This window comes from Chinchilla lanigera, unplaced genomic scaffold, assembly GCF_000276665.1.
Source record: "Chinchilla lanigera isolate Chin_1 unplaced genomic scaffold, ChiLan1.0 scaffold00011, whole genome shotgun sequence".
Lineage (NCBI taxonomy): Eukaryota > Metazoa > Chordata > Mammalia > Rodentia > Chinchillidae > Chinchilla > Chinchilla lanigera.
Genome location: NW_004955412.1, coordinates 21,928,135 through 21,951,070, shown reverse-complemented (window position 1 = coordinate 21,951,070; position 22,936 = coordinate 21,928,135). Strand labels below are relative to the sequence as shown.

The 22,936-nt window shown below is 41.5% G+C and overlaps 1 protein-coding gene across 5 annotated transcripts in view; it reads right to left on the bottom strand.

The window, feature by feature from the left end:
- Window positions 1-18,778: 18,778 nt before the first annotated feature.
- The window catches only part of Grik4 (glutamate receptor, ionotropic, kainate 4), a 368,414-nt gene continuing 364,256 nt past the window's right edge, over window positions 18,779-22,936 (bottom strand). For all 5 annotated transcript variants that reach the window (XM_013511259.1, XM_013511258.1, XM_013511260.1 and 2 more), the window contains one exon: window positions 18,779-19,587. In XM_013511259.1, the coding sequence (XP_013366713.1) occupies window positions 19,231-19,587 (357 nt within the window). In that variant the 3' untranslated portion in view covers window positions 18,779-19,230. The remainder of the gene's footprint in view (window positions 19,588-22,936) is intronic.

Sequence of the window (22,936 nt, the reverse complement as noted above, 5' to 3'; positions counted from 1 at the left end):
CACAATTTGCATTATAAATGGTGTACAGATTTCTACAAAAAAAGTTATGGTGCAACTTTAGTTTTTATAGTATGCTCGAAACACATTTGGTCTTGGAACCTTTGCCCTTATACATGTTAACACGATATCATTAAGGTCTACAACACGTCCCCTAATGGCTATGTGTTAAGGGCATGGTCTCCAGCCTGTGATGCTACTAGGAAGTAGGAGAATGTTTAAAGTTTTAGGTCATTGAGGGTGTGCCTGTGGAGAGGATATGGTACCTTGGTCTTTCCTCTCTCTTTTTCATACCCAGCCATGAGGTGAATGGGATTCCTCTGCAATGACACCCATCTGAAGTGCTGTGTCACCACTGGCCCAAAGAAATGAGGCCTCTTGTTCATGGATTGAAACTTCAAAAGCTGAGCTAAAATAAACTGGTCCTTTATAGGTCAGTTACCTCAAGTATTTTGCTACAGTACTGGAAGGCTGACTGACACAACATGTCATTAAACCCTAGTCCACAAAACAGTGGATGATGGGGAAACAGTGTTTCCTTAGACATGGACCTGGTCCCCCAGGTTGTAGACAGTTAGTTCTTCCTCAGAAGTCTGAAAATTTCCAAGTACATCATGTCCTGAACATATAGGAGTTCTCGAATATACATGTACTACTTTAAAAATATGTGTCCGTACATGCAATTTTAAAAATATTAATTCTGAATCACCTGATACTAAATACATAACTGGGGCTATATGATGTGGGAAGGTAGAGAAAATTTTTTTCATTAGAAAGGGATCTTTCTGATAAAAATTAACAGCCTATGGATCAATCATCCTTAAAATAATTTAACCTTATAAATAATGATGATTGGTATCTTCTGATGCTTAATATGCTCAGATAGTATACCAACTGCTCTACCAAGATTGTGTCAATTAATCCTCATAGTTACTCTATGAGGTGGGTACTTTTGTAATCATTCCCATTTTCTATTTGAGAAAAATGAGGCGTAGTGATGTTAAGTGCAACAATTTGATGAAAGCACACAATCTAAGTGGTAGAGCTGGGGTTTGATCCAGGAGCCTGACTTCAGAGTCGACTTTTTAACCACTCTTGTGTGATCCTCAGAGGGGCAATGTGTCCTGAAAGGAAGAAATTTCAAGGTACGTGTTTGATTCTTTTCAAGCAAAACTGGGTACTTTTGCACCCTGTGTTATGGCAGCTAGCTCTGTTCCTACAAGTTCCCGAGGAACTTCTCTATTGATCTCTCCTTTGCAAGCCCCACTTTCCCCTTGGCTCATCACTTATGCAGTTAAAAAGTGAAGGCCATTTAGTGTTTCAACAAAAATGAAGGTAGAAAGAAAGGGTTTTTTTTCTTGCCTTTCTTTTAGATTAAAAAAAACCAACACTGTTTCCTTGTAAAAATCCCATCCATTTCCACAGCACCTCACCAGGATTCAGCCTTGAAAAATTGCAAAAGAATAAACTCTGACAGAATTCCCAAGGGAGTTACGAAGCCAAACTGTTCCTGGGTAAAGGAGAATCAATGTGCTTTTCCTGCAAGGGGGAATTATGGTTGGCCATTTGTGTCTGTGGGCTCTACGTCAATCAGAATAGAACATATTTCTTTTAACTGCATCTGTACTGAATATGTCTCAACTTTTCCCATTATTCCTTAAACAGTACAGTACATTATTTACGTAGCATTTTCATTGTTTTGGATATTATATGTAATCCAGAGGTGATTTAGAGTATACAGGAGGAATGGGTAGGTTATATGCAAATATTACACCATTCACATAGGGGCTTAAACACTAGCATCCTGAGGCCAGTGTCCCAGAGCCAGTCCCCCATGGACACTGAGAGATGACTTTGTGCCTGGTTCCTCACCAATCCCTCTCTCCTGAATTAATGCTGAATTACGTTCACTCTTCTGAGGAACATGATTTGAGTATGATTGGAATGTGTTAATTTATGCTTTTGAACCCATGTAGGGTTTAGTGTATATAATTTTAAAAATAAAAATAAAGCAAAAACCTCAGAGACCCAAAGGAAGACAAAAAGTATAATGGAGGTTCTTCGTGCATAAAGATGGCAATAACTGTAAAAGTGTAAGTCTTTGGCTTTCTGCTCCATAAATTATCTGCTGAGCGCTATGTAATGTCTCAGATTACAGTTGCTTTTGCCTCTCATTCGGCACAGAATTGACTTTTGCTTACACATAAACAGTGCTACCCCATCCCAGATAGTAACCCAGTAGGAAAATGGAGCATAAAATTGCTTTCCTGAACTGTCTTCCTTTTAGCAAGTTATTTTCCAGAGTTCCCCAGCATGTCTCAAGCAGCACTTTTCATACCTCAACCTCTGAGGTGCAACAATATCATAAATAATGTGTTGGGGAAAATACTTACTTTAGATCTGAATGGGAGCTAACAACTTAACTGCCTCTTAAAGCGGCTACATTTCAACATGTGTACGTGGTGTTTCTAAGGGAGAAACAAAGCCTTATACCAGTCTATTCTGTATTATTCTACCCTTAGAATACCCAGAGAACAACTCTGCATAATCTCCTCTATAGATTAATAGAGCACTATATTATAGATACAGGTATATGTAGCAGTGTATGTGCACTTTCTAAGTGTTGGATGAAAGAAGAAAACAAGGATAGGAATAACATGACTTCGGGAGGGTTTAACTCATGCTCACAGCAGCAACATACACATTTTACAGGAGGGCCTCAGATTTAGGTCTCCACACAACTCATTCAAAAGGGGAAAAGAATCTCATCAGTTCAGAGGATCTATAGGCTAAAACTGATTGTTTAGGGGACTTTTAGCTACTTTTGTCACCAGGATCAGATGGGGGGTTTTCCCTGGAGGCTTGATGATGGACACTGTAAAATACAGCCATCCTTATACTCAAAAACCTTCTTTATAATAGAGCCAGTGGGAGTTAGTGGGCTACATCTAAGTAAATAGCAGCTCACCAGAAGGTAATTCTGTAGGAAAAATTCTGTACAGGTCTGGTATAATGTAGTCCATATAACCAGCTCTTTGTTAATCAATAATATGTAAACAATAAAGTAGGTTATAATCAGAAAATATTATATTAATAAAATGAACTGGCTAATTATGATCTAAGTGCATGAAGTCACAGTTGACCAATAAATACAGGCAACTTTTGATCAACTTGCATAGTTTTCTGTTCCTCATCCATGAGTACTGTAAATATTAGAAAGGAATATATCTGGTAGTGTGAAGAAGCCTAGAAGCCTAGAAGCCTAGCAGCAACCTGGAAAAGGAAAATCATCATCATCTCTACTACTTCTACGGTCCTTATTTATCACCTCAATGCACATGTAATTTTCATGTATTACCTCTGTACTTCTCCCAGTAATGCTTCAAGTGGTTTTACTTTAGAGAAAGAAGCAGGGAGACAGGGAAGGAGGGAGGGAGGAAGCAGAGGAGAAAGGGGAAGAAGGAGGAGAAGGAAGAAAGAAGGGAGGGAGGGAAGGAAGATGTGGAGATTACAACTATTAAATTAGTTACCCAAAGTGCTAGCAGCTCGTATTAGTGGAGCCAGAATTTGACTCAGTTCAAACTTTCATTGTACCAGGCCATCTCTGTATTTCTACAATTTAATTTAGAGCATGTTTCCCCTTTTATTTCTTCCAGTCACTTTGTATTTTGTATTACTTTCCTCCAAATGCCACGTAGAACTAAAACTCATTTGGAAAAAAATACTAGTTTGTTGATCCTTTGAGTATATTTAATACTCTAATAGAGAAGAAAGCGAAACACTTCTCAATCCTTTTACTTTAGTAACGATAATACAATCTGAGTTCTTGAACAGTCCAGTCCAGATTTCTGTTGACTAACACATTCTCATTAAACCACTTATCTGAATTCCTTTAACCAGGTTATTATTCCTTTTGTGCATGTGTGATAAGGAAGTGCTTTTTGGTTTTGCTTTTCGTATTGGATTTTTTAGTTCATCTTTACACATTCAATCCATGCCAGCCAGTCCTATTATGAGTTCCCCCTCCCACATTTCCATTACAGATGATAACCCTAAGGAAGAGTTTCCTCACTGGCATAAGATCAAAAGATCCATAGTTCAGTTTCCAAAATACCTAACTGATGTTTTTCCATATAGTTAAGAACACTTGAGTGATACCATAGTTCACCTGAGCTCCTGGCTTTTCAACCTTCTATTGTAAAGAGTTACTCACACAGAAATATGTAGAGCTGGTTCATTTCCTGTACTACTATAGATTGTTGCATAATATTATTTAAATCATAGCTTTAAAACTCCACTCCTTTGTTGGTTTATCTTTAAACTGTTTCCAGGGTATTTTTCTTGTTTTGTTTCACTCTGTTTTGCTATTATAAAAAGCTGCAGTGAATATTCTTGTTCATGTGTACTTGTGAAAATTTGTAAGAATTTTTCTTGTGTATGTTCCAGATAGGGATTTAGAGGCTCATAAAATATTCCTTACTTTTGCCTTTACTAGAGGTTATATCAAATTGTTCTCCAGTTTACACTCTTACTAGCAGTGGGTGTATGGCTGTCCTGTGTTCCACATACTTACCAGCTTTTGATACTACCAGAGTTATTTACTTATTTAACCTACCTGGTGCCTGTGAAACAGCCTTCCACTATTGTATTAGAAGTCTTCAGGTATTTGAAAAAAAGCTGACTTGCTGGCTGAAAATAAAGCTCTGTTCTAAATGAAGTGGGTAACGCCCAAGAACTTACTCAGTGAGGTCCCAATGACCTGAGATCAGTTACTATCAGTGCTTTGAGCACTTGTATTTAAAATAAAAATGAGTTACTGGTGTTCATATTTTGACAAATGGTAAAAAGTTCTTCCTTTTCCTATGCTACTTACCTTTCTTTATTTAAATTAGGTTATGAATTTCGTGTTACCCAAAATGAAATATCAAGATTGGCACTTGTCTAATTGAATGCAGGAAGCTCTTGCTTAGAAAATGAACAAAGACTTGCTTCGACTAGTTACTGGGGTGGAGTGGGTGGGGGTTTGTTCTGCCACACAGAGGGAGGCTCGAAGATAGGCAGACATATGCCTATAAAGGGGCCCTGTGAGAACGGACCTTGCCCTTGACAGCAGCCACAACTCCTAAGCCCAAATGATTAGTTATCTTTTAATCTGTGTTTATCTCTTTGTATCTCTGTTTATCTCCCTGTATCTCTCAGCCTTCTAGTTAAGATCTGTTTTACTGTGTGGTTTTTCTGTGGGTCTGTTACAGAGAATTGAGGAAAGAGCCTCAAATCCTCCAGAATCTGATTTGTAAAGAAAAGAAAAGCAAAAGTGGCCCCAGAAACAAGAATGCAGAACTCTGTTTTGTGATAAGACTCTGAGGGGAAGACAAGTGTGGGGGACAGAAATCTGGTTATTAAATCCAGCCTCCCACTCCCATGTAGAGATTCTACCTCTGTGTCAATCAGGTTTCTGTTAGTGTAACAGATTAAGTGAGATAAAGCAATTTAAAAAGAGGAAATGTTTACTTTGGCTCACGGTTTTGGAAGTTTCAGTCCAAGATCAAGTGGTCCTGTTGCTTTTGGGCCTGTGATGAGGCAATACTTGATGGAAGGAAGTACAAGGCAGAGCAAGGCTGCTCACCTTATGGCCATTGAGAGGTGACCTAAGGCCTCCCACTAGGCATTGCTGTATAAAGATTCCACCTTCTCTTAGTATAACAAGCTGGGGCCAAGCCTACAACACATGGGCCTCTGGGGGATCTTCTAGAGAAACATAGCAATGTTCATTCCAATCATGGAAGATTTTCCCATGGGAAATGCTGCTTTTTTTTATAATTACACTTTCCCATATAGGCAAATTCTGGCTGACCCAACTGTGAAATGAACTATTCATTTCTTCATTTCCAGGGAGTCAGCATGATGTCACAGAAGGAGCAGCTCTTTGAAGCCTGGCAAACTTGAGGTCAGACTGATGCCGGGAGAAGTTTGTGAACTTGGGTAAATTACTTCAACTCCCCAAGAGTCCAGTTTTCAGCTCTAAAATAAAAGTAATCAGGTGACCTTAGAGGGGCAATTGTAAATATAAAAGTATGTAAAAGTATGTAACAGCACCTGGTGTATGCCCAGAACACAACAGAGATGACAGAAACATTAGTGTCCTTCTTCCCACTCCCTTTCCTGACCTGTCTCTGGGACCAGCTTTCCCCCCGAGGCCGGTGCCACTACAGCTCCTAGGTGAAGCCAAGATCCTCCTGGGACCAGATTCACCCCCTGTGAATCTCCATCAAAGCTGACCTCTTGTTGAATTTCTGTCTCTGATATTGGGTAACAACTGACTTATAATGAATTCAGTATTATGTCTCCTTAACCCAAAGAAATCACTTTATTGGTGACAGTTTCAGGTACCAATGCAGCTAAGATAAGTGCCTGGGGAAGTGGAGTCTTGCAGTAATTAAAACTAACCTCTGGATCATACCATTTACCTGGGGGGCAAGCTTTGGTGTTCAATTCAAAGCAAGCAGATTTTTCTCTGAAAGCACCTGGAAGCAACTGATGTCCTCACTTTCCCTTACAGCAACTGACTCTTCTCACAAGTAGAAGAGACTTACAAATATTCTTGATACTCTTAGGTCTTCCATTAAGATGTTTTCAATAGTTGGTGGCTTGGGTAACAGATCCCTTTCATCTCTCAGTTGCTGTTTCAGATTTGCCCCTGCAACATCATTTTCCAGGAAGAAAGTGGCCTTGATAAGGAATTTGAATGGGGTCTCAGTTCCATCCCTAACCTGTAGACACTTAGCTAGCTGGGAACATCCTTCCTTCCGGCATGACAGTCTCTGTGGGGGAACCAAAGATCAAACAAGTTTAATCTCTGACCTCTGCGCTGGCCACCTAGCAGAGTTCTGTCTCGAGGGCAGGGTAATCTGAAATAATTCATGTTGCTCTCTTTCCAGTGTTCTTTCTCCATAGGAGGCTGTCGGCTGCTTAGGGCAATCAATCTGACATATTTCTCTAGTTCTGCAGAGAGACTAAAATACCATTTAGATCTTCTTCCAACATTTCTCAAATCATGTGGGTATTACAAAGCATGAAATTATCACCAAAAACTCAATTTTAAAGAGCAGATTCTTCAGGAAAAACAAGAAAGAACATTTCCACCTATTAATGCTATGCTTTGCTTCCCCCTTCCCCAATAATTTAGTTATTGTGTGTTTCTTAGTCTTTGGAGATTAGTCTTGAATATTTCACCTAGACTCCAATTTGCTCATAAATCTCTTCATTTTGCTTAATTTAAATGTTTTGGCCAACTTCATGGTTTAATAATGAGAAATAAAATTGGAGCCTTAATGACTACTAAGAAGGGAATTTTTATCTCATCTGGAATTAAAAGAGCTGTTAAAGGGGTGGACATCATGTCAGACAAGCCGCTACTACCTTAGCTAGAATGTGCCAAATGCAACTTGATATATTTCTTTACGCCCAGGGTAATTCTCCAATATGATTACTTGAAAATCCTTCAAATCTACCTCTGCTTACATCCATCTGATTGATATGCCCCTATTGATTAGCTGTAAACTGTTAATTGAATGCAGGCCATCTGAGAAGTCCCCCATGTGTCCCTCACATGCTACCCGTCAGAGCCAAGCCATTCACCCGGCACCAAAATGCTTCAACATAAATTGAGACCACAATTATCAGATAACTAGGCAGTGGAGAGTACTGTTTCAGCACTTTCATCTTAACAAACTTCAAGAGCAGAGAGAGAGAGAGGGAGAGAGAGGGAGAGAGAGAGAGAGGGAGGGAGAGAGAGAGAGAGAGAAGGAGGGGGGAGAGGGGGAGAGAGAACTGTTAAAAGTGTAAAAATCCTTTTCTAGTAAGTTTACCACTGCAGAAAGATATCTGCATGATGGCTATGCAGCCTCAAATTCCCTCCTTGTCCCAGAGCTCACAGGAAACACTAGCTGGCTAATTCCCCTTCTAAAGAGAGAGCAGCTCTGGTTTCTTTTGCTTGCAGAGAATATAGTGGGTCCTCTGAGACTGTGGATGGAGAGGTTCCCTGGCACGGGGTAAAGAATGGAAACTGGCTTGAGATAGACCAACCCATTCTACAGGGGTCTTATTGGACAGTTATAGAAAAACAATCTCAGACTCTTCAGGTGTGTCTTTCAGGTATGTCCTGGGCCATCTTTCTTCATCATATACCACTTCTTTCTAAGGAATGTCCTATAATGACACAACTAGCATTTTATCACGCATTGTCATGAACTTGACTTTCAAAACAGATTGAAAAACAAAATTCTTCAAGAACAAAAATCTTGCTTTATATTTTTTTGTGTGTTTACTCACTTTTGATTGAGAAATGAGTCGGCAATCCATCCATTCATTATTCCGTTACCTACACACTTTGAGAACTGGGCATTGCTTACTTCCCAGTGTTCAGGGGCTGCAAGAGGAGTGTGCTACTTAATTTCTCACTCCCAATACCTCATAATCTTTTGGGTAAGCTTAATGTGTACAGAGAGAGAGTTAGCTAATAATGTCATAACAGACAGTAGGAACACAGTAATTCCAGAGCACATAAAAATGACTACAGAACAAAATTGTAATAATGCATGTCTTTAGGTACTTGCGGTACGGGAAGTTTTCTTTTAATTTTTGGGTTTTTCAAGTTTTGTATAATATGTGTGTATTACTTTATTGATTGTTATAAAATAAGGTGTAGTTGAGTACTGATACAGTAACAGAAATTTCAAAAGACCAAATTAAGATTCAGAACCAACTGAGTGATGCAATGAGTTCCTTCCATGTTAATCTTGTATTATACGTTCAGTGTCTAGACAAAAACGTGTACATAGGAGAAGTTGAGGAACACTTTTGACTTGCTTTATTTTGACCTAGATTATTTTCTCTGATCAGTGAACATGACTTTCTAACTCTGAAAAAAAATCAAGGCTGTCAGATGCTTACATAAACTACATGACTATTCTGGTTGGTTGATGTGTGCTGTAATAAAACTATAAACCCTCACTGCAAGAAATATCAGAGACCCCAATAAAAAAAACTTTTCTTCTAATAAAATACCATCACTTAAGTAGTATATTTAGCATCTCTGATGATTTATGAGCATTACAGAAGCAGGTTGCTTTAAAAACTAATGCAAAAAAACTAATGCATAATAAACACTTGTTGAATATCAGGTTTACTGGTTGATAATTTCCTGTTATTCCTTTTGCAGTCATATCTTTTGTTATTAAATAAATCTTTTTCTATTACTTTGTAACTACATTTTTCATATGTCTTCAAAGGGATAATAATGTTTTTCTGTTATATTATTTCTCTCTAGCATACTAGTGTGTACATACGGTACCTTTGTCTCCTTTTTTGAATGAAGGTTGACCCCCATGTCCTATAATTATAGCAGTCAAAGTTAGACTGACAAGGACTTTTATAAAACTAATAAAGGTTCTGGAGGCAGGCAGCTGTGTTCAGATCTGGTTCCACCAGTGACTTCTAAATTGATGCTGGCTAAGATTCCTTGTCTGTGACTGAAGAAAATAATATCTACCTTCTAACATAAAAATAGCATATATAAAACAAAGCACATCTGGCAGTTATTAAGTAGTCAATAAAAGACAGCTATTATTATTATTATTACTATTGTTGTTATTATTATATTCGCCTTATATAAACATCATAACAATAATAAAACAGCTAGCCTGACTTCCAACAAAATGTAAGAATCTTCTCTGATATATTTGTTATCTCTGGTAACATTAATTCATTCTTACAGTGACAGAGAACTCACGGCTTTGTTTAAATGTTCTCTTGGTATTCTGTGTTTCAGCAGTATGCACTATTAGTTACGGGGCCCACACAGAATATAAAATCTACTGCCTTTCCATATGACTTCATGCATCTTTATGCCCTTGGTTGTCCCCATAAACCTCCCTCCCCCTCCTCTACCACAAACACAGAATTTAATACCACATAAAGGTTTGTTTGAATTGATAGAGTTACATATTTAGTCATAATGGCCTGGGTGTGGTCTTCATGCTACAGAAATGACCTTGCATGGAGCCATTGACTGCTAGAGGATCCTCCTAGATTTCCAAGCCAATTTGGCAAACTTCTTGATCTGGAAGGCCCTCATATATAATTTTCCTCAGTTAGATTATTTTCTCTGATCAGTGAACATGACTTTCTAACTCTGGAAAAAAATCAAAGCAGCCAGATGCTTACATAAACTAAAAGACTATTCTGGTTGGTTGATGTGTGCTGTAATAAAACTATAAACCCTCGCTGCAAAAAACATCAGAGAACCCAATAAAAAAAACTTTTCTTCTAATAAAATCCCATTGCTTAAGTAGTATATTTAGCATCTCTGATGATTTATGAGCATTACAGAGGCAGGTTGTTTTAAAAACTAATGCAAAATATTAGGGGTGAATAAAGCTATAGAATCAAAGTGATTTATCTGCTTTAGCAATAAAAAGCAAAAGTCCTAACCAATGAAAACCAAGCATGTTTCTGTCCTTTCCAGAGCAAATCCACCAGATGGGATTACGTCATTCAATGCAATGGAGAATATCATGGCAATGGAAAAGGGGATAACTGGGTCTGAGTCTTTGCCCTTCACCTTGGAGAATGGCCTTTCAGCAGCTGTTGAACCTCGAATATGTTATTTCACTTTTAGAAGCTTTCATTTCTCTCCTGAAAATGATAAGACATAACTCATAGGTCACCACAAGGATTAAATAAACAAATATATTTGTCATGTAGGAGACACTGGGGAGATGCTGCTTCCTTCCTTCCATGCCTCTCCTCTTTCTTTGATATAAATACTAACAGTTAGGAAAATAGCAGCATTTTTCCAAACTTGTCAAAACTGGCCAGACTTCCCACTAGGGTAATCTCTCTAAATGCTGCCCTTCAAATGATGATGATGTTTTTGCATCTTAAATGCAAACCACCAAGAGGAAATTTGTCTTGGCAAGAAAGGAGGAAACAGAGATTGATTTTGATAACTTTGGTAAAGAAGACTGCATTTCTAACTAAGTACCACTTTTGATGGACAGCCTATGAACCAAGCCTTGGTAGAAATAACTTTTTGAGGATAATGAGGAGGGAAGGGAAAAGGCTGGCTGATTTTTCCAAAGCTGGCTTGGGAGTTGGGAGGCTGCAACCTGTGTAGTGAAATGGAGACAGCTGGAAGAAAACATCCCCTCCTACCTACTGACTAGAACCAGCCTACTACTCACCCACAAATATTATTAATCTGCTCTCCCCACCAGGTCATTCCCAGCAAAATAAATGAAGACATATTTTTGCCTGATATAAATTATGAAGTTGTTCTTCACATCGTTGCTTTAAATCCAAGGTGTATTAGCATATCCCTGCCATTCAATTTTCTACCTGCAGTATTTTTTATGTGGATTTGCTCTAAGTTGAATTTACGTCATTCATTCATGTGCCAGGAATTCTATATACTGTGAAAGAATGAAAGGTGAAAAAGTTGTTTTCTGTGCACTTTAAAGGTTTTATTTGGGTAGGCAGGACTAAGGGTGATTGTGCATGTATCACATAGGATGTAATATAGGGAGTTTATTTTTTTTCTCCCTTGGAGATTAAGGCAAATTCATAGGAGATGGTGCTAAAGGTGGTCTGAAATATGAGGCTTTGGCAATACAGGTGTGAACAGAGGGGTGTTAGGAATTGCCTAAGGAAAGGTATGAAAGGCAGGCATGAGACAAACAGATAATCCCAGAGGAATAGGTGGTGTGGTTTTATTATAGACAGGTAAGTTAGGTGGAGATGTTATAGGCAGCGAGACCGGGCTAGACCCTAGAGGGCGTCAGTGCAGAAGATGAAAACACATTTCAATTGTGGCTGGAGGTGCATCTGTTGAAGGATAGGCCTCAAGATAAAGATGGAATGACCAGGCCTACATGCCTCCCCAAGAGCTAACCAATAAATTAAAGATTATACTATAATTGATATCATCTGGCCCAAGGAAGTCTAAATAGACATCAGTCACCCACATGTGGCCAGAACCTCCTGATCCATCCCTTCCTAGAAAGGTCTTTGTTTTTTGCATGCACACTTGCTATGTGACCTGCATCTCCATTGGACCAATATTACCTAAGTGGCTATACTTATAATATTATTGGTTGATCATAGTTTTGACCCATGTTGTACCTGCCTTTTGATTTTGCTCTATAAAACATGTCTTGAACTCTCAGTCATCCTCCTGCCTCAGGCTCCTGAGTGCTGGGATTATAGGAGCACCACGCGGGCTATATGACTTCTTTAAGTGGGAAACACACTTTTGGGTCCCCTCCTGTCTCTCAGGAGCTATTTTTCTCTCTCAATAAATTTTTTCTATTCTTAACCTCCATTGTTCCTTAAAATCCATTCCCTGTTTTGGGGAACACAAACTCGATGTATCTGACATCCAGCAGGTTGGGAGTTACATTATTTTCCCCATATCAGTCTGACTATAGCATGGAGTGAAGGGAGATGAGGACAGTGTCAGGAAAAGGTTGAAAGATCAACAAAGGGCCACGTTAAGATCATAAGAGCCTGGGATTCTCTGAAAATAATGACAGCCTCCGCAAATCTGATGCTTTATTTTAAAACAAAAGGTAGGCTACCTGGATTAAAATGTTATTTCTGAATTCTGTAATTTATTGGCCAGTCTGACCACTCAAATTTTAACAATTTCACTGTCTGACCTTTTGGGAAACTGTTTTCTGTCTCAAATAAGTGAGGCTACCAATGAGTATGGAGTAGAAATGAAAATTGGCCTCACCATTCTTGTTCTCACTGGCTGTGTTCAATCACTGTATTGGCAAAACATTTTGTCTGGTCACTTATTAATGCTGGAGGAACTTTGTTTTGCAGTTGATAGAGGTGAAGAGGGACTAGGTTTTAAGAAGTCAGCTCAGGCATGTTATCACTTAACTGGGAACAGGAAAAAAACACCTTCTGCCTCACACATTCAGCTTAGAAGTAGGTTACATCAGAGACCACTCAGTAAGAACTCAGCCACTAAAGCCAGAAGACCAAACCCTGGTGTGGTACCTACTTAGAGGACAGGAAGGAAGGGTGAAGTGATAAGGGACAGGCTTCTGCCTTTTGAAATGGACACAGGAACATTTCAGGAACCAGCGTGTCTCTGTTGAACTGCTACAGACACACAGACACACACATACCACACAGTGCCTACCACATCTACACATACCACACACACACCACTCACACATACCATACATATTACACACATACCGCACACACACCACTTTCACATACATTATACACACTCAAATACACTCACATCCATAACACATACCCATACACATACTGTACACTCACAACACACAAATCACACACACACCACATACTTCTGTATATTATACACTTACATATCACACTCAGATACACTCATACACATCACACATACATACCACACACACTGTATACCACACATTCACATGCCACACACACCGCATGCTCACATACCACAGCCCCCCACATTCTCACATGTGCATACCACACACATATGTACCCAACACACATGCACCAGATACTTACACATCACAACACCACTCCTTCTCACACATACACGTACTCTCACCTACCACATCTCCACACCCACCCACCACACACTGACAAGAACTTATACATCTGTGCTAAATTGCTACGCAAATACACAACCACACACAGGCATGCATGCACGCTAGTTCAGCTTACATTAAAAAAAAAAAAAAAGGCAGTAAGGAAAAATAACATGAAGTCTCTGTATAAAACTACTTTTATCTGATCTCTTTAAGCTGGTTTTGAAGTCCTGTCACCACGTTTGAGCTTGCGGGCATGCACAGTCTCTTGGTATTGCTGGCCTGGGCTGTTTATCTGCCTGGGACTTCTTTCCTTTAACCTTCACATCTGACCAAGTTTTAGTGGTTTAAAATGCTGTTCTGGCCTCTTGGTGCTATAGAATTACAGACAATGTAGAAATGGCAGTTACATTCTGTTATTTTTAATAGAAAAGCTCCTAAAAAATCTAACCAGAAGAATCCAAGCAGAGTAACTTCCCAGACAGACTCTTCTTGCTACAGATAACAGGATGGCTTAATGGATGGAGGAGAAATATAGTTCTAAACGTTCCTGTACATCAGAAATCAGAAATTTGGGGATTCTGTTCTGTATTAATTTCACATTGGCTCCAATCTTCAGTTCTGTATTCACAGTCTTTCCTCCCAATTTTAAAATTGTTTCACCCTTTTTCTAGAAAGAGCTCATAATCCACTTTAGATGGTTTCATTGCTCATTTCAATCAGCGCTTCTGTATTCTGTAGGCTGAGGCTGTTTGTCTCTGCAGCTAATTCCACTAATACAATTTAAAGAAGTCTAGGGATGAGATAGTGGCAAGAATCTCTAAATAGCATTGGTAGCAAGTCAGAATTTGCATCATAGGAGAGCCAGAATTCGTCTGAAAGGAATGCTGTGGGTGGGTAGGTGGGTGGAACCAGCAACAATAAACTATCTTTTATCAGAGGAGAGCTGAATACATCACCATGAATTAACCATATTTCACGCCATATGCAGCAAAATCTCATTTTTCCAGACATCAAAACCATTTTAACAACACAAAGACACAACTGCTTCTTCCACTAAGCCTTCTCTGGCTCTCTTGGCCACCTAGAATTCGGAGCCCTCTGCAATCCTACCTGGCTTATGTGCCAAACTTTAGACCACAGCACCTTGTTCTTTTGTGGCTTTCTTTTGTGATTTTTTTTTTTACTGGTAAGTGCTCTCAGAGAGATTATTGATCCTTGTTTATTTCTTCATTATTTTTCACAGACTCTAACCCAGTACTAGGTACTCCAGGCCATTCACCGATTTGAAGAAATGCCAACAAGCTGCCAAACCCTTTGACTGCTCTAGTATAGCCCAAAGACAATAGACTGGGCACAAGAAATGCTGAGTAGTGGACACTATGGAGCTAATTTTCAAGCGGAAGGACTTTTGCAGTTGCATATTTAACCTCCACCTTCTATAATGCAGACTATGCAGTTTAGTCTGTAAATAGGATCAAGTCGCCTGTCATGACATTAGCCACAGGTTTCAGGAAGCCCCAGCCAAGGAAATATTGGCTTGCACACACTTAGTTAACACATAGCCACATTACATGCTCAATTTCTTTATGTCCTTTTAGGGCCTTAACTTTTCTGCCATTTCTGGACAGGGAGGTTGTTTTCCACTTTAACACCTTTGTAGACTTTCTTCTTTCCTGATCTCAGCACAAGTTCTGCTATTTGCTTCATAGTAAGATCAGTCACTTTCCATTCATCTTTCAGATTTGGAAATTAGTATGACTCTAGTAAAATCAGTTGTAACAGTAGTGCCAGACCTTCTCTTGCCTAGCTGCTCTTAAACAGCAAAGAAGCTGTTGACCAGTAGTTCAGTTCTAGAATTTGCAGGGTTTCTTTCCCGTCCTCTTTCTGGAAGCCTCAATTGCTTTGACTGTTTTTTTTTCCTGCTCTGAAAAAATCTTTTGACAGCAAGTCAGCACGAATCTTTCAGGCACACCAGAGGACAGCCAAGTTGTCAGCCTCCAAGGTCACTCTCAGTCTGGCTCTTCTAGGGACTTGCCTTTAGGGAGAAAGTCACCTTTCATGGAATTACTCAAAGCTCAAGGTAAGTTATGATTCAGTTTTTCTCCTGAGAAGGTCCCATAGGAAGCACTAGCTTTAAAGCAAAATCTTTATGAAAGGATTCCTTCTGTGCATTTTCCAAACAGGCCTCTTTGTCGTTACCCCCAGGAGAGCCGACAACCATTTGGGAATCAAATCTCCCTTATCATTTCCAGACTACTTTACCTTGCTGTGAGCACCCCACTGGTGGGAGGGCCACAAATGCTTCTCTCAAGCATCACTCCTACCACCAGTCTGCTGTGTCTGCAATGCCCTGGCTCTGTTCTGGCCTCCTACACCACAGGGAAGTCCCCCTTGGATTCCAAAAGAAAATTAAACTCCTTGGAATCCAAAACTAATAAACTTTCACAGAGTAGCCCCGGGTAGATTGGTTATCATGATATTTCAGTCTCACTTAACCAATAAGAGGGCTGGTTGGCAAGTTCCCAGGATGAATATTCTCATATGAGCATTGGATTAGAGGAAGCCAAAAGATTTTCCGCCATCGACATGCTCAATTTACACCCCACCTGGGTTCTGAGGTAGAGATCTTGTGACGGTTGGGGCCCTGCAGAGCAATTAAAAGAAATAAAGCAAAGTATTATATTTTAATTGATGTAATCTTCAAGCTCCCAGTGGAATCTGGGGTGATATCTGACTAGAGTTACCCCAGGTATCAATAGATGACTATTCTGTGAAAGTGCATTTAGGAAGACAAAACCCCATGAATCCTGGACTTCATTAACATGTGTATCCGTTTTGGGAGGGGGGATTGGCTCAGACTCCCAGGACTAAAAATTGAAAGAAGCCACCTAGACTTTCCTGGGATCTGAACAAAGAGTGGCACAGGGTGGGGTGGGGGAGTGGAGAGGGAGGTAGAGAAAGAGGGAAAGATAGAGGGCAGTGGAGGGGAAGGCACAAAGTACATTTCTACTTTATTTGCTTTTAGAGGTTGGTGCCTGGGTATTAGACACACCAAACCATACTATCCAAACCAAAACAGTTCTCACCCATCACTAACATTTCAGGGTTTGTTTTTGTTTTATTGTAAATATTCCAGTCGAAGAAAGATAAACAGACAAGAAAAAACTGCTTTATACAGTACACAGAGTCAGATAGAAAATACAGAATGGAAAGAAAGCCAACAACCAATAGATAAAAAGTGGAGACAAACCAAGGAAGGTTGCAAATTCACACAGCAGCTGGACGGAGGTGCAGCAGCCATGTCAGCCCCTAAGAGAAACTGCCTAGTGCCGTCAATCTTATCTTTATTCCACAAGGTGAGGGAAACATCACTTATAAATGATGCATGGGGACATTTATTTCACTAATCCATTAAAAAAGTCTGCTATTGATCAAGATATCCTGCTCATAAAAATGTGTGTTTTTTTTAAAAAAAAAAAACAACCCTTCCCGCCCCAGTGGGATCTGATAGGAGGGACCACAAAGTCAGAAGCAGGGGATGGTGCTGCAGGGTGGAGCAGTGTGGCACTGCTAGGGTCTGTGGGCGGTTGGCCTTCAGGTGCCCTTTCCACTCATCTTTGTTTTTTCCCACGGTGTTAGGCAAGGTTCAAAAATACGTACGTGTCCTGCACAGCTTACTATCACTGCATGGTTACAAAAAAAAAAAAAAAAAAGATAAAACGGAGTCAAATTTATGAAAGGGCAGAAGTCAGCTTAGGACAAAACTGGCATCCTGAATAGGAATCACCAAAGTACCCCTGGGCCTCCAGGATGGCAGCTTTAACTAGATGTCCTGGCTCAGAGAGGATGCTGACCTACCCAAACAGTAAAAGCATGGAATTGAGCTCATCATCTCCAAAAATGTCTTTATTTTAGTACATTCAAAGCAGCAGCAATGTGAGGACAACTCCATTCAAGGTGGTGGTGGCAGCAGTGGAGGTGGCGGCGGTGGTTGTTTATTTCTCTCTCCCTCTGAATTTTCTGTTTACAACCAGAAATTGCATAGAATTTGTTTTCCATCAGAAAATGACAACTCTGCGTGAAACTCCCAAGTGGCGATGCCAAGCAAAGGTTAAGCAGCTGCTGGGAAGCCTCACCCCTCCCTGGTGAGTGCTCTGAACCCTGCAGACTTCTTACAAGCAGAGCAGGGACCAGAAGCACCTGACAACCTGGAAGGCATCACTGTATGAACTCCCATCCTACTCTGTGTATGGAACAGAAGTCAGATGCTTTGTGCCTAAAGTCACACAACGGGGATGAGTGGCTGCTGCCCAGACCGGTGGTAAAGACCCAAGAATCCTTGCTTCCCAGGCCTGTGATTGGCTAAGGGACTCCATCCCTCTTCCACAAACCTGGCAAATTCTTGTTTGCTGAAGGTCTTTCCATTTAATAAACACACACACACACACACACACACACACACACACACACACACAACTTGCACTCAGGTCTCACATCACAGTAGCAAGAAATCACCCAATCTGTGATAGCATTGAGCATGGGGGTACCATAGGCAGCTACTGAGTTTGGTTCATAGGAAATGCAGTTCATAAAGGTTGCACCATACCGATCTGGTGGCCCTGTCCTTCCTCTTCCTCGAGCAGCACATTGCAGTGGAAGCCAGGTCAAATTACAGCCACACTCTCTGCTCCTTACCAGGGAAAGGACGCTGTGTGCACTGTTTTTCTCCCTCATCTCTCTTCAGAGACCACATTCGAAAAAGACCAAACCCAACCCAGTAGTAGTGAAAGTCAGAAAATAAAGAGAAAGAAGAGGCAGATTAACCCTTGAAACCTGAGACATTTCAGGGTCTCTCCAAGTAAACTATGGGTTCATTGCTTTTTGGCATTTGGAATCGTTTGAATAGACTTTCGCTGAGACTCCCTCCACTCCTCCCTCCAGGTCCTCGTCCTGCATTGCTCCTGCAGGTTCCCAACCAACACAGCGAGCAGAGGTCAGCACCTGAAACCAGGTTCAGGGGCAACTGCGAGCTAGAATCCCGGAGAAAGGAACAGGGATTATTTAGACTTCCATTCCCTAACCCAACTCCTCCTCCAAAAACTTCGAAACCAGTAAACAGGACTGAGAGGGCGACAAAAGAAGAAAAGGAGGGAAGAAAGAAAAGAACATTAACAAAAATATACAAATCCAGAAAAGAAAAACTTCCCTGTTGAGTTTAATTTTTTTTTCCTGTAAGAACTAGGCCCAGGGTAGGAACAATGGCCCCTTCCTAGGGAAAGTTCAACTGATGATTCCATCCATTCCTTGGGCTGGGCTGGGCACAGCCCCCACCCCAGACTGTTATTTGGAAGGGAAAAGCCCACTGGGAGAAGATGGGTCCTTGCGCCCACGAGGGACAGCATCCCTTTGCCACTTGGGTGGAACGTCTCGGGGTGGACCCGGTCCCCGACCGGGCATCCTGTGTCTCTGCCTGGGGTGTCAGGCTCTTTCACCGTTTTGTAAAGTGACTGAATCCCGAATCCAGGAAGAAGCGTGGCCGCTGGACATGTCCGGGCTGCCCGAGACAGCGGCGCCGGCCCAGCCCTCCCGCCTCCCCACCTGGCTCCACGTCGGTGGCCGCCGGCTACTCCGGCTATTCGGGCTCGCTGCTGTTGGTGGTCTTCTCCCACTCCAGGCTCTCTTCGCTGCGGGCCGGGGACGGCCGCGCTCGAAGGCCCTGGAAGCGGCGGCACTCGGGGCAGACGCGGATGTGCGTGCAGCCGCGGGCCACCAGGGCCGCCTCCTGCGCCAGTCTCTGCGCCAGCTGGTCGGGCTCTCCGGCCCCGCACAGCTTCCCATTGCTGAGCGTCGCGGTGCCCCGGGGCCGCCGCTCCTCCGGGATAGGGGGATGGGGCTGCGGGACGCCCGCACGCCGCCGGCGAGGGTGGATACTGTCCTGACACAGGATGATGCTGCGCAGCTCGGTCACCATCTCCTGGCAGACGGACACCTGGAGGAGACAGGGAGGTCACAGTCAGCCTCTCAGCGCCAGCCCACGAGCCCTGCGGGTCCGCGGGGATGGGGGCCCAGGCCGGGGCCACGGAGTCACCCCATCGTAGGTATGCGGGCCTTTGGATCCAACACCTCTCCCAACCCCGTCTAATGTTCAAAGGTCTGCCAGCTGGTCATCCAGTCTTCCAACACCGTCTAAGACAGTGAGCTCACCATCGTGGGAAAGAGCCTGAGCCACTTCCCCACATATCCGGTAATGCCGCTTCCTCCTACCGCGCTTTCTATCCCTGAAATTTTTATCCACTGACCCTAGTTAAATTTGGACTTTACGACTACTAAAAAACAAACAAACACCCTCTGCCACCTCAGTCACTGAAGTCTTTACCATGTCCCCATGAGTCCCGTTTTCAGGTCAAAGACTCTCATTTCTTTTTAACTAACTGGTTATGGCTAGAAATGATGTGTTCTGGTAATAATTAAGCCAAGAGCAACCACTGCTACTATAGGTCCACAATCTCCTAATACAAAACACTGGGCTCCAGCTATTCCAAAACTTGGAATATTTTGGATTTGAGGAAGGTAATACAATCCACAAATGATATACAATGGGTGTAGGGCAAACTCCACATTCAAACACATTCATATTTCTGTAGCAAAATGTAAGTATGATCACACTGAGCAAGATAAAGACCATAAACATTAGCTAAGTCAAGTTTTGTCACCGAATGTATTTGCATCAAATTTATATATAAAGAACTTGGAACTTTCCAAGTGTTTGGGGTTTAGGATTGTGGCTGAAGAATCATTAGCCTGTATTACTGCTATTATTATAGCCACATCCCAGAAAGCCAGTGGAGGCTCGGAGAGGTTATATATTTTGTCAATGATTAACTAATAAATAGCTGACTGAGAATCTGCATTTAAACTTCTCTAATTCCAAGGCCCATGCATGTTTGGTTGAGTTCTCATCTCAGTGTGAAACACCACTTTCCTCAGCCATGATCTAGAAGAGCCTCCTCTTCTTCCACATTCTCTCTCTCAGTTCTATCAATGACATCTATTCCACAACAATCAAAGAGCCTTTACTCATGTTAGCAATTGAGAATGCTCTAACTTTTATTGAGTTTGTTGGTGTATGTCCAGCTGTGGGTGAGCTCTTGGGAGAAAAACCAAATATAAAGAAGCTACAGATAGTAACACCTAATGGAATATGACTTGCTTTTAGTACTTCAGACCTAGACTTTAGACCTGTTACAAAACAGCAGAGATTCTTGGCAAGTCACGTAACCTCTAATTACTATGCCAACAAAAATTTCCCTGCCTGCCTAGTCCGAGTGACAAGAATAAAACAACACTGAGCTACTGACTGTCTATAGTGTGCCAAGCACTGCACTTTGTAGTGGGAATACAGAAACAAAAGACACTGCCCCGCAGGCAGCTCAGTCTCTAGTCACTGTAGCATAGCGTGTAAGTGCTCCATACCTACTTACAATGGTGTCAGGAAGGAGAAGGAATCAAGAACCCTACTGGTCCAGAGGAGAAGGCAGGAGAAATGGGAGAGATTTCACAGGGAAGAGATTGCCTGAATGTGCCTTATGGAATCAGTAAGTACCACCGTCACTTAATGAGTGGGCAAAAGCAGAAAGTCAGTAGGGACAGGGAGAGAAGTATGAGGGGAAGCAAGAAAGCTTGGTGCTACACAAGGCAAGGGAGGAGAGAGATTCTGGAAGGAAGTGTCCACTTCCTTCCATTCTGGAAGGAGAGGGCACACTGAGGTCCAGTAAGGCCCGATGGATTCTTTTTGTTTTGGTCCTTTGATAAAACATGTTGGATTGTTTAGCAATAGCCCTTCCGTGCAGGGGTAGAAAGAAGCCAGCCAGGCAAGGATTGAGGACCAAATGGGAGGTGAGGAAAGAGAAAGTGACATAGTCAGATTGCCTTGGTTTGGAAGAAAGGAGGGATACAGCAATAATCACATTGTAATTACTTTTGAAATATGGGTAATAAGAGAGTATTTATAGATTCTGATGAGAGATCGGGAAGAAAAATATAGGAGAGACAGAGGATAAACCTAGAGTACAAGGGGTGCTTGAGAAGTACAGTGTATGTTTAAATGTTTTAAAAATTACAGTAAAAGACACATGATCATTACTTCCCCTTACTTCAAACACAGTCATTCTTGCTACTCTCTAAAGCAGTTCTGGAAGTCCTCCTTCATGAGTGTCTTTAAGAGGTATGATAAAAAAAAATACCATCAGTGTTGCTGCTGAGCGCCATCCAAAGGACCAGCAGGAATGAACTATTACAGCATGCCATAATCCACCTTATTCACCTGATCTGGTATCATGTGATTTCTGGCTTTTCCTCCAAGTCAAAATGACCGTGAAAGGAAACACTGTCAATCAATTCAGGACACCAAGTCAGCTACAACCATGCAATTAAACATACTTTATGAAAAAGGACTTCCAGAACTGTGTCAGAAGGTGGCAAGGATGACGGGATAAGTGTGTTCAAAGTGAGGGAAGTCTTCTGAGGGGGATTAGCAGCAGCGTGTCTTTCACTGTAAGATATTTTATTGCAATCACATTTTTCAATCACATCTTGTAGCTAAGGAACGGCAAGATCAAGGGAGAGATGGGAGGAGAACAGGACATCTGCTGCAGATGCGGAAGTGAGCAACACACATATGCACACATTTTTTAGGTAGTGATTTTCATTTGAGGCTCTTCACTCCTGACTTTTTTGGGGAGGATGGATATAAAAATAAGCTCTATGCCTGCAGGAACAGAGAACGTGATGACTGAGTGACAGCATGGCACTGCGCGGGGATGGGAGAGACTCAGCTCAGAAGAGGAAAGGGACTGGCAGGCAGAGCTGTGTCCAGGTCCCATGTGAGGTGGGACTCCCCAGGGTTCTAAGGGATTGGCCATACAGTCCTAAGATGTCTCTCCACCAGCAATTCAGGAAAGGAGTTTTAGGAAGATCCAATTGGGAGCTTGTGATAGAGGCTAATGTACTTTTAAAAATCTCATAATCTAATTAACATGCAAGGATTTGTACACTTTTGCTGGAATGGAACAATGTTAAAAATTAGTCATCTTCCTTCTTCAGTCTCTTCCTTCAGTGTGAGGTTTACACTAACTCACCTCTGAGCCATAAGTGGGGAATGAAATTTGCTCAAATCCTGGAGAAGTAAGATCTAATTCTTGGATTCCTCTAAGTTGGGATATCTCTGAGGGTCTTAATTATAGGCCAGAAACAGTCAGTGGAAAGACTGAGTTTGTATTTTCCATCACTAACCCGGTATTTCTATGTACACACACACACACACACACACACACACACAC